The 12,085-nt window shown below is 57.4% G+C and overlaps 1 protein-coding gene across 7 annotated transcripts in view; it reads right to left on the bottom strand.

Annotated features, from left to right (window-relative positions):
- Positions 1 to 12,085, bottom strand: part of LOC144724212 (LIM/homeobox protein Lhx8-like) — a 192,452-nt gene that overhangs the window by 3,025 nt on the left and 177,342 nt on the right. For 6 of the 7 annotated variants that reach the window (XM_078603139.1, XM_078603141.1, XM_078603138.1 and 3 more), the window contains exon 8: positions 102 to 289. In XM_078603139.1, the coding sequence (XP_078459265.1) occupies positions 102 to 289 (188 nt within the window). Of the gene's footprint in view, positions 1 to 101; positions 796 to 12,085 lie in introns of those variants that run through there. The other variant, XM_078603137.1, reaches the window with a different exon arrangement.

Below are 12,085 nucleotides of genomic sequence, written 5' to 3'. Positions count from 1 at the left end.
GGGGAATGAGTGAGTTGGTGAGTGAGCAATGGAGGTGGTGGGGATAGGGTAAGAATGGGATCTCTCACCCCCCACCCCACTCCCCCTCCCCCCCGCGATACCCGTAGGATGCGGCCGAGGCGGGAGGCCAGGAGAGGAAGTCGGGCGCCGCGAGGGGCGCAGGCCGGGCAGCCATCGGCTGCTCGACGGCGGCTTCGCCGCTCGCGGCGAACACACGGCCCGCGCTGCGCGTGGCCAGCAGCGCGCGCTCGTTCCGCCGGAACTTGGCGCGGCGGTTCTGGAACCACACCTGGGGAATACACACACACACACCTGAGCCACGTAGAGACACACACACACACGTGGAGACACACACACGTGGAGATACACACACACCTGAGCCACGTAGAGACACACACACACGTGGAGACACACACGTGGAGATACACAAACACGCGGAGACAAACACGCGGAGACACACACGCGGAGACACACACACGTGGAGACACACATACACGCGGAGATACATACACGTGGAGACACACACACACGGAGACACACACACGTGGAGACACACACACACGCAGAGACACACACACACGTGGAGACACACACACGCGGAGATACACACACGTGGAGACACACACACACGCGGAGACACACACACACGCGGAGACACACACACGCGGAGACACACACACGTGGAGACACACACACGTGCGCCACATGGAGACAACAGCCGCCATTCGCCACTAAGGGGCCGTCCATAAATGACGTCACGTGATTTTAGACGATTTTTGACCCCCCCCCCTCGTCACACGGCGTCACAAAAAGTCAGACCCCCCCTCAAATATTACGTCACAAAGCTCTGCCCCTCCCCCCCAAAAAACATGCTTCAAATCGCTATAAACTATTGTCATTGTAGTGCGTATTTAATGTGCCGCTGCACTCTGATGTTATAGGAGAAAACATTTATCAAAAAGTCAATTTAATTAAGTAGAACGTGTTGTCTATATTTATTTAAAGTTGCACATTTTTATGTGACGTCACATTTCTCAAACCCCCTCCCCTCGTCACACATCGTCACAAATGTCTGACCCCCCCCCCCCTAGGTGCGTGACGTCCTTTATGGACGGCCGCTAAGTGGCAGTGATGTCACCACGGCGCCTGTGCCAGGCCAGGTGCACTTTGAGGCCACGTGAAGAATCGAAGGCTCGCTGCTGACAGGAGGTCACGGGACGGACCCAGGTGCCATGGTTTGACTGACCGTGATGACTGGCAGATGTATCACCTGTGCTCCATCCCTCTCTCCTACCCCCCCTGCCCCCTTTCTCGTCACCCCCCCTCCCTCTACCCCCCCCCCCAACCTGCACGCGCGCCTCGCTGAGGTTGACGCGCCGTGCCAGCTCCTCGCGCACGAACGCGTCCGGGTAGTGCGTGCGCTCGAACACGCGCTCCAGCGCCGCGAGCTGCGCGCTGTTGAACGTCGTGCGGTTCCGCCGCTGCTTGCGTCGCCTCTTGGCCTGCTCCGAGCCCAGGGCCTCACCTGGAGGCCAGGGCAGAGGGGGGTGGGGTGGGGGTACAGAGAGAGAGGTGGGGGGGGGTACAGAGAGAAAGGTGGGGGGGGGGGGGGGGTACAGAGAGAGAGGTGGGGGGGTACAGAGAGAGAGGTGGGGGGGGGGGTACAGAGAGAGAGGTGGGGGGGGGTACAGAGAGAGGGGGGGGGGGTGCAGAGAGAGGTGGGGGGTACAGAGAGATGGTGGTATAAAGAGGGCAGAGAGAAGGGACATTTCGCGTGTTAACATCCACGCGAATGCTGACCAGAAGCAACACAAGAGCATCGTTTAGCCGTATAAGGTAGACATCTTGAACAGAGAGGGGGAGGGAGAGGGGAGAGTGGGAGTTGAGGTCCGGCATCAGTGAAGCCACGACACTCAGCTCTGATTCACTGACTCAACATCACTCAGCACTCACTCCACGCCCACTCAAGAACAACACGGTACCACTCGGAAGTACGTAGAGACGCATCAGCAACCCACTTTACTGATTTACTTCGATTCATAAGTTTGCTCATTTATCCACGACGCGCCCACACTGAGTTAAGGGACTATCGTTTTTCAGGAGGCTTCTGCTGCTTCGTAGTTTTATTTATTCGATTTCAGCCAATTCATGGCGAGTCGTGTTTATTATTATTATTATTCACGTGGGGAGTAAACCGGAGCACCCGCAGATAACCGCATGCCTTGAGCGAGGGGGAAACACTGTATCCCCGTACTGATGGAATAAACAGATGGCGATTATACCACTTGCTGTACCGCCTTGTCCTGGCGAGCGAGGCTACGGCCCCTCCTCTACGCCCACCCACGTGAAGGGGGCTTCACACCCCGTCTGTGTGTGATCCACCAACCCTCCACCACGCTGGGTTACACAGACCACGTGCAGCAGCGTGGGCCACCACCACCTCCCGGCTAACCACCTCCCGAGCCCCGCAGAGCCCCTGGGGCGCAAAGATCTCTGCGTAAGACACCGACCCCTCGCCTGACGATGCATCAGCCGCCATCTACCCACTGCTGGGTGAAGACCTCCCCGAGCAGTCTGTGTCGCCGTCACGCGATGCCACCGTCCAGCAGGCTTCTCGCACACGGGGGGATTTCAGCGCTCCATCTCCACGCTGCCTTCACCCCCTGTTCCGTTATCATTGTTTGAATGCGAGTCGAAGAATTAAAGTCAGAGTGACTTCCTACTCACACGGTGCTCATCTCCCGCTGACAGCCCTGCAGAGAAAGTGGTGGACATTCCACATTCATATGGCGGGGGGTGATGGAGTCTCTCCAAAGGACCACCACTTGATGTTTCCCACAAAATGGTATGTATTTTACCGACCTCCGGAAGGAAAGACTTGGTGATGGTGGGCTGAGTCAACCCATGCCTCCACCAGGAATTTAACTCGCAAACATTTTCTGATCGAGGGCGCCGAGTGGCCCTCGACACAGCGGCCACTGCCGTCGACACGACACCTGCCACGCTACACGCAGCTCAGGCACGCTCATAGCTGACACGACAACAGCAACAATGGTCACAATAGCTGATGTTACAGCTGCTGTGTGAGCATCAAGGTTACAGCTATTACAATACTGGCACGTGGCCGCGTGGACACGTGATGGATGGAGTGAGCGGCGAGCAGCGGCACGTGTTTGGACGGGGGGGCAGGGCGGGAGGGGGCTGGGGGGCAGAGGTGGGAGACGGGGGGAGCAAGGGAGACTAAACTAGATACGAGGTACTGTATACGATTCATCATCATGGGCCATGGTTTATCCACTGCTGGACGAAGACCTTCCCCCGCCGCCGCGATCCGCAACTGGATGTTGATTTACCATAAGCAGGAACACATCCACGTGGAGTGACAGCCCAGATCTTTCTACCGCCACGAGTTGACGTACGGTCACTGCCGAGAGCGTAACGAGTCTATGGATATTCTCGCTGTGCAAGCCCATGGGTATCTGTGTGATTCCGTGGGTCTCCTTGTGAGTCTATGTGTCTCTATGTGAGTCGGTGGGTCTCTATGTGTCTCTATGCGAGTCGGTGGTGACCGGGCTGAAGACCATCAAGCCGCTACACATGGTATGTATGTTGAACTTCCTTCGCACCGTGTGTCGCCAACCGTGCCGATGGGAGGCGAGGGTACTCGCTGTGGTTGGGACTGCGATCTGGATGCGAACCGAGGTTCCCAGCGGAGCCGGCTCCGCGGCTCTGCCCTCGGAGCTCTTTCCTCTCCCTGGAACCCGCTCCACCCCTCGATGTTATCACTCCGTGCCTGTCACCATTCTCCGCTCTTCCGAGTCGTGTCGTGGCTAGCGCACTGTGGGGAGTGGTGGCACAGTGGTCGAATGTTTGAACCGTTACCGAGCCTCCTCTAGGTCGATTCAGCCTTAAATGAGGATTTGGTGGGTTATGCAATCATCGGCGCTGGGGAGACAAAGGCGGCGGGGCATGGTGCTGGCCACCCACCCACCCCCTCGTTTGCTGTGTCGGCCTTCATAGGTGGTACTCGCTAACAGGACTTGCCCCAACAGTCTGTTCAAGGCTATACGGGGCAACTTTGTCATTGTCCCCTGCTATCCTGTCGTGTGCTCGCCGAGGGGAGGCGCCCTCTGCAGACTCGTGCGCCGCGCGCAGAGCGCCGGTTGTTGCTGGCCGCTTGGCGTCGTGGGCCCGTGCTCAGCAGCTCGCGGGTCGTTTCGGCTCCCCATGAATCTGATGACAGTGACGACAAGAATGTACGGTCCTCTGTGATTCCACTGCTAGATGAAGGCATCTTGTGCAGGGAGTGCGGTGGGTGGGCAGGACCGCTTCAGGTATCGCTCGCCACTGATGTCAGCCGTGGCCGGGAACCCAACTCGGGTCACGGGGGACTCAGAGCGCAGAGGTACTACTAGCTAACAAGACTTGCCCCAATAGTTTATTGAGGCTATTCGGGGGATCTTTACATGTGTCTTGGTGGCCACGCTGCACGTGGCGGCCCGTCATCCAGCATTGCGGTGGTGGCAGTGGCAGCGAGGGTTGTTGGATCACACAGAGATGTTGCTCCGTGGTGGGCGTTCGGGTGGAGCCGCATCCGCCTCACTCGCCAGGAGAAAGCGGCAATCTCCTGTGTTCCGTCTCGAGAGGGTTGCCCATTCGCCCACGTGGGGATTCTCCGGGTGATCCGTTTCCTCCCACGCGTAGAAACACTCCATTGACGGGACATATCGAACTATATAGAGAAACGCAGAGCTTGGGCAACTGACAGTAGCGAGGGTCCGCGGCGTGGCTGCTCCCTCCCAGCTTTGTCCGTGGCCCCTCGGCGAGCGAGACGCGAGTTGCGCGAACCTCGACTTTGTAAGACTCACAAAGTCGTCTCATTAACATGACGGGAGGAATGACCGCCCGCAGAGTCGCGTCGTGTTGTTGTTACCCCGCTCCATTAGCCAGGGGAGCCTCGCTGAGTCTCGGGACTCTCTCTCGGGAGGGTCCTGTCCGGGTTTCGCAGCCGCTTCTGCTGCCGCGTGCGATCCCAGCCGAGGAGTTTGCCGGAGACCTCCCAGCGCTGCGAGGTTTGGCCCCAGTGCCCGCGCTGCGAGCCCCGCAGCAGCTGCAGCTGCAGCAGCAACAGCAGCAGCAGCTGCAGCAGCAGCAGCTGAGCCGCGTTCACTCTGCAACGGGGCCTTCTTCTAAGCACTCCGAGCCCAAGGCTCTGTCCCTGCAGGGGTCATCGGACTTGTGCCACCGCGCAGCTCCCAAGCGTTGAAGCTCGTTGCCGTCGCTAATGAACAAGACGACAGAGTCGTGAGCGATGCACCCGCCTCTTCAAAGTGGCCTTCGCCCCCGCCTCGTCCTGCCGTTGAGCCCGCAGGTTCTGTTTGCTGCCTGCTTCCCTTACACGGTGGCGCATTGGGATCTCCAGATTAAACGCGCCTTACAAATGTATATAATTATATAATATTCTTCAAATCCTGATGATACATTATTATTAGTAGTAGTAGTATTAGGACGGTGGAGCGGTGGTGCACATGCGGTGTCTGTAGTCGTGTCGCCGCTGGGTGGGCTCGCTGTGCGCGCTCCACCGACGTTCGGCCACGTCACGACGCGTCGGCCCCAGCGCTGGGCTGTCTCAAGTCGTGGAGGAGGCGAGGGAGGGATGAGAAGATCGGGAGAGGAGGTGAGAGGGAGGGGAGATGAGAGGGCGTGCGTAAGGGAGTGAGTGGGATTGTGTGTTTGTGAGTGGGTTGGTGAGTGGGAGAGTGAGTTTTTGAGTGGGTTGGTGAGTGGGAGAGGGAGTTTGTGAGTGGGTTGGTGAGTGGGAGAGTGAGTTTGTGAGTGGGTTGGTGAGTGGGAGAGTGAGTTTGTGAGTGGGTTGGTGAGTGAGTGAGGAGGAGGAGGAGGGGAGTGAGTGAGGAGGAGGGGAGTGAGTGAGTGAGTGAGGAGAGGAGTAAGGAAGTGAGTGAGTAGGGGAGTGAGTGAGTGAGTGAGGAGGGGAGTGAGTGAGGAGGAGGGGAGTAAGGGAGTGAGTGAGGAGGGGAGTGAGTGAGTGAGGAGGGGAGTGAGTGAGGAGGGGAGTAAGGAAGTGAGTGAGTAGGGGAGTGAGTGAGTGAGGAGGGGAGTGAGTAGAGGGGTGAGTGAGTGAGTGAGGAGGAGGGGAGTGAGTAGAGGGGTGAGTGAGTGAGTGAGGAGGAGGGGAGTGAGTGAGGAGGAGGGGAGTAAGGAAGTGAGTGAGGAGGGGAGTGAGTGAGTGACGAGGGGAGTGAGTGAGGAGGAGGGGAGTGAGTAGAGGGTGAGTGAGTGAGTGAGTGAGGAGGAGGGAAGTGAGTGAGGAAGTGAGTGAGGAGGGGAGTGAGTGAGGAAGTGAGTGAGGAGGAGGGGAGTGAGTAGAGGGGTGAGTGAGTGAGGAGGAGGGAAGTGAGTGAGGAAGTGAGTGAGGAGGGGAGTGAGTGAGGAAGTGAGTGAGGAGGGGAGTGAGTGAGGAAGTGAGTGAGGAGGAGGGGAGTGAGTGAGTGAGGAGGAGGGGAGTGAGTGAGGAGGAGGGGAGTGAGTGAGGAGGAGGGGAGTGAGTCAGTAGAGGGGTGACTGAGCGAGTGAGGAGGAGGGGATTGAGTGAGGAAGTGAGTGGGTAGGGGAGTGAGTGAGTGAGGAGGCGAGTGAGTGAGGAGGAGGGGAGTGAGTGAGGAGGAGGGGAGTGAGTAGAGGGGTGAGTGAGTGAGTGAGGGGGAGGGAAGTGAGTGAGGAAGTGAGTGAGGAGGGGAGTGAGTGAGGAGGGGAGTGAGTGAGGAGGAGGGGAGTAAGGAAGTGAGTGAGTAGGGGAGTGAGTGAGTGAGGAGGGGAGTGAGTGAGTGAGGAGGGGAGTGAGTGAGGAGGAGGGGAGTGAGTAGAGGGGTGAGTGAGTGAGGAGGAGGGAAGTGAGTGAGTAGGGGAGTGAGTGAGTGAGGAGGCGAGTGAGTGAGTGAGGAGGGGAGTGAGTGAGGAGGAGGGGAGTGAGTAGAGGGGTGAGTGAGTGAGGAGGGGAGTGAGTGAGGAGGGGAGTGAGTGAGTGAGGAGGGGAGTGAGTGAGGAGGAGGGGAGTGAGTGAGTGAGTGACGAGGGGAGTGAGTGAGTGAGGAGGGGAGTGAGTAGAGGGGTGAGTGAGTGAGTGAGGAGGAGGGGAGTGAGTAGAGGGGTGAGTGAGTGAGTGAGGAGGAGGGGAGTGAGTGAGGAGGAGGGGAGTGAGTGAGGAGGGGGGAGTGAGTGAGTGAGGAGGAGGGGAGTGAGTGAGTGAGGAGGGGAGTGAGTGAGGAGGAGGGGAGTGAGCGAGTGAGGAGGGGAGTGAGTGAGTGAGTAGAGGGGTGAGTGAGCGAGTGAGGAGGGGAGTGAGTGAGTAGAGGGGTGAGTGAGCGAGTGAGGAGGGGAGTGAGTGAGGAGGAGGGGAGTGAGTGAGTGACGAGGGGAGTGAGTGAGTGAGGAGGGGAGTGAGTAGAGGGGTGAGTGAGTGAGTGAGGAGGAGGAGAGTGAGTAGAGGGGTGAGTGAGTGAGTGAGGAGGAGGGGAGTGAGTGAGGAGGAGGGGAGTGAGTGAGGAGGGGGGAGTGAGTGAGTGAGGAGGAGGGGAGTGAGTGAGTGAGTGAGTGAGGAGGGGAGTGAGTGAGGAGGAGGGGAGTGAGTGAGGAGGAGGGGAGTGAGTGAGTGAGTAGAGGGGTGAGTGAGCGAGTGAGGAGGGGAGTGAGTGAGTAGAGGGGTGAGTGAGCGAGTGAGGAGGGGAGTGAGTGAGGAGGAGGGGAGTGAGTGAGGAGGAGGGGAGTGAGTGAGTGAGTAGAGGGGTGAGTGAGCGAGTGAGGAGGGGAGTGAGTGAGGAGGGGAGTGAGTGAGGAGGAGGGGAGTGAGTGAGTAGAGGGGTGAGTGAGCGAGTGAGGAGGGGAGTGAGTGAGTAGAGGGGTGAGTGAGCGAGTGAGGAGGGGAGTGAGTGAGTAGAGGGGTGAGTGAGCGAGTGAGGAGGGGAGTGAGTGAGTAGAGGGGAGTGAGGAGGGGAGTGAGTGAGGAGGGGAGTGAGGAGGAGGGGAGTGAGTGAGTAGAGGGGTGAGTGAGCGAGTGAGGAGGGGAGTGAGTGAGTAGAGGAGTGAGTGAGTGAGTAGAGGGGTGAGTGAGCGAGTGAGGAGGAGGGGAGTGAGTGAGGAGGGGAGTGAGTGAGTAGAGGAGTGAGTGAGCGAGTGACGAGGGGAGTGAGGAGGAGGGGAGTGAGTGAGTGAGGAGGGGAGTGAGTGAGTAGAGGGGTGAGTGAGCGAGTGAGGAGGGGAGTGAGTGAGTAGAGGGGTGAGTGAGCGAGTGAGGAGGGGAGTGAGTGAGTAGAGGGGTGAGTGAGCGAGTGAGGAGGGGAGTGAGTGAGGAGGGGAGTGAGTGAGTAGAGGGGTGAGTGAGCGAGTGAGGAGGGGAGTGAGTGAGTGAGTAGAGGGGTGAGTGAGCGAGTGAGGAGGGGGGGGCTTGCGTGAGAAGTGTTGCCGCCTCGGCTGGTCCCGGGGTGACTTCCCGGCGCCTTCGCACATCTGGTACCCGCTAGCCTGTCTGCCCGCCAGCCCCGCCCCTCCCCCGCTCCCAGCGCCAGCCCCGCCCCTCCCCCGTGCTCACATTCGGCCCCGCCCCTACCCCCACGCCTGGGGAGGCGATTCTCTGACCCAAGGGGAGGGGTCGTGGTTGATGGAGGGGGAGGGAGGGGGGATGCCCCCACCCAAACCTACGTCACAGTGACCACCAGCACGCGCGTGTCGCTGTGGACATCGACGCCGCTGGGTGTGGGGTGAAGTGCGGCTACTCCCAGACGCCTGGCTGGCGTGGAAGAGTAGACCAAATACACTCTGGAGGGGCTCCAGAGCGCCCTTTAGTGCACTCGCGAGGCTGCGCCTTTAACTTACAACTTTACGCACAGACACCCGCAAATAAAGACAAAGATCCCCCGTGTGGCCTTGAACAGACTGTTGGGACAAGTGCTGTTAGCCAGAACCTATGAAGGCCAACACGGCACCCCAGGGCGTGGTGTGGCCGTGATCATGCTCGGACGCCTTTGTCTTCCCAATGCTGATGTTTACACAAGACGTCGAACTCGGGTCGCCCGGTGTCGTAGAGCAGCGCGCTGACCACTGCCCCGCGACTTCCCACAAACGAACACAAAGACACACAAAGACAGACAACGACACACAAAGACACACAAAGACAGACAACGACACACAAAGACACACAAAGACAGACACACAACGACATCATCAGGAACACAACTCCCACATGGGACCGGAACAAGAGACCCCCCCCCCACCGCCAAGAGCCCCGCCCCTCGCCCCCTGCGTGGGACTGAGCGCGTCCCACGTGAGCACACATCTCTACCGCAGGCAGAACACCATCGCATACACCATCACACACACCATCACACCATCACACACACCATCACATACACCATCACATACACCATTACACACACCATCACACCATCACACACACCATCACACACACCATCACACACACCATCGCATACACCATCACACACACCATCACACCATCACATACACCATCACACCATCGCATACACCATCACACACACCATCACACCATCACACACACCATCACATACACCATCGCATACACCATCACACACACCATCACACCATCACATACACCATCACACCATCGCATACACCATCACACACACCATCACACCATCACACACACCATCACATACACCATCACATACACCATTACACACACCATCACACCATCACACACACCATCACACACACCATCACACCATCACACACACCATCACATACACCATCGCATACACCATCACACACACCATCACACCATCACACACACCATCACATACACCATCGCATACACCATCACACACACCATCACACCATCACACACACCATCACATACACCATCACATACACCATTACACACACCATCACACCATCACACACACCATCACACACACCATCACATACACCATTACACACACAATCACACCATCACACACACCAACACACACACCATCACACCATCACACACACCATCACACACACCATCACATACACCATCACACACACCATCACACACACCATCACACACACCATCACACCATTACACACACCATCACACCATCACACACACCATCACATACACCATCACATACACCATTACACACACCATCACACCATCACACACACCATCACACACACCATCACACACACCATCACACCATCACACACACCATCACACACACCATCACACACACCATCACATACACCATCACATACACCATTACACACACCATCACACACACCATCACACACACCATCACACACACCATCACACACACCATCACATACACCATCACATACACCATCACATACACCATCACACCATCACATACACCATCACATACACCATCACATACACCATCACACCATCACATACACCATCACACCATCACATACACCATCACACACACCATCACATACACCATCACACCATCACACACACCATCACACCATCGCACACACCATCACATACACCATCACACCATCACATACACCATCACACACACCATCACACCATCACACACACCATCACACCATCACATACACCATCACATACACCATCACACCATCACATACACCATCACATACACCATCACACCATCACACCATCACCATCACCCACACCATCACACACACCATCACACCATCACACACACATCACACCATCACCGACACGCGTGGTCTATCCCACAGCCCGCTGCTGCTGCTGCTGCGAGGCGGCCCCCGTCTGGGCAGCGGGAGGCCTCTGGGACGAGCCCAGGGGCGGAGCGGCAGCCAACGGCGGGAGCGCGGAGACGGAGCCGTGAACTGGGCTCGTGCCAGAGACCTCGGGAGAGACGGCGACGGCTTGGGGCGCCCTTCCACACCCAGCAGTGGATAGCCCATGGCTGCTGCTGCTGCTGCTGATGATGATAAGCGTAATATTTCACAAACCTTCGCGGAGTCACATGATGGTGGAACTCGTCTGTGAAGTATTATCGTGGTTCGGCGAGCCGGAGTGCTGATGAGACACGGAATGTCGAAATCGGTCCCAGACTGCTGCTTGTGCCGAAGCAATGCCGCTGAACAAAATAAAATATCTCGCGGGGGGCTACGTGCGGTGCGAAAGAAGTTCAACAAACATACCATGCGATTTGTTTTTATACATCTGGAGATCGATGCTGGGTAGCCGCGAACTTCTCCCCTTACGTAGTGAATCATTCTAGATTGTCATTATAACAATTATTATTACTTCACAATTCTCTACTTAACTACCCAGGCCAGCCAGTCGTAGGACCTTCTCAGGAGGCCGCTGCTACATTTGGCTTCTTATTTTACGATGTTCAGCAAATGCATGATGAGTGGTGTTTATTATTAATGATGACGACGACGAGTCGTGTGTGTTATTCTACACGTGGGGAGGGAACAGGAACACTCGGAGATAACCCCGCGCCTTGCGCGAGCGGGAAACACTCTATCCCCGTACAGATGGAATAACAAACAGATGGCGATTATCCCACTTGCTGTACCGCCTTCTACCTGGTGAGACAGGGTATGGCACCTCGACCCCGACGGGAAGGGAGTTTCACTCCCCATCTGTGTGTGATCCACCAACTCTCGCGACTGCCTCCACAGCGCTGCGTAGCCACTACGACCGCCCGGCAGGACGAGTGTGTCTGTGTGCACGTGTCTGGGTGCGTGTATCTGTGTGCGTGTGTCTGTGTGCGTGTGTCTGTGTGCGTGTGTGTGTACGTGTGTCTGTGTGCACGTGTCTGTGTGCGTGTGTCTGTGTGCGTGTGTGTACGTTGGGTACGTGTGTGCGCGTGTCTGTGTGCGTGTACGTTGTGTACGTGTGTACGTTGTGTACGTTGGGTACTTGTGTAAGTGTGTGCGTGTGCGCACGTGTCTGTGTGCGTGTGTCTGTGTGCGCGTGTCTGTGTGCGTGTCTGTGTACGTGTGTGCACATGTCTGTGTGCGTGTCTGTGTACGTGTGCGCGTGTCTGTGTGTGCGCGTGTCTGTGTGCGTGTGTGCGCG

Source organism: Lampetra planeri, chromosome 20 (assembly GCF_965212315.1).
Source record: "Lampetra planeri chromosome 20, kcLamPlan1.2.h2, whole genome shotgun sequence".
Taxonomy (NCBI): Eukaryota; Metazoa; Chordata; class Hyperoartia; order Petromyzontiformes; family Petromyzontidae; genus Lampetra; species Lampetra planeri.
Note: the sequence above shows the minus strand (reverse complement) of the source record. Positions and strands in the feature narration are given on the sequence as shown.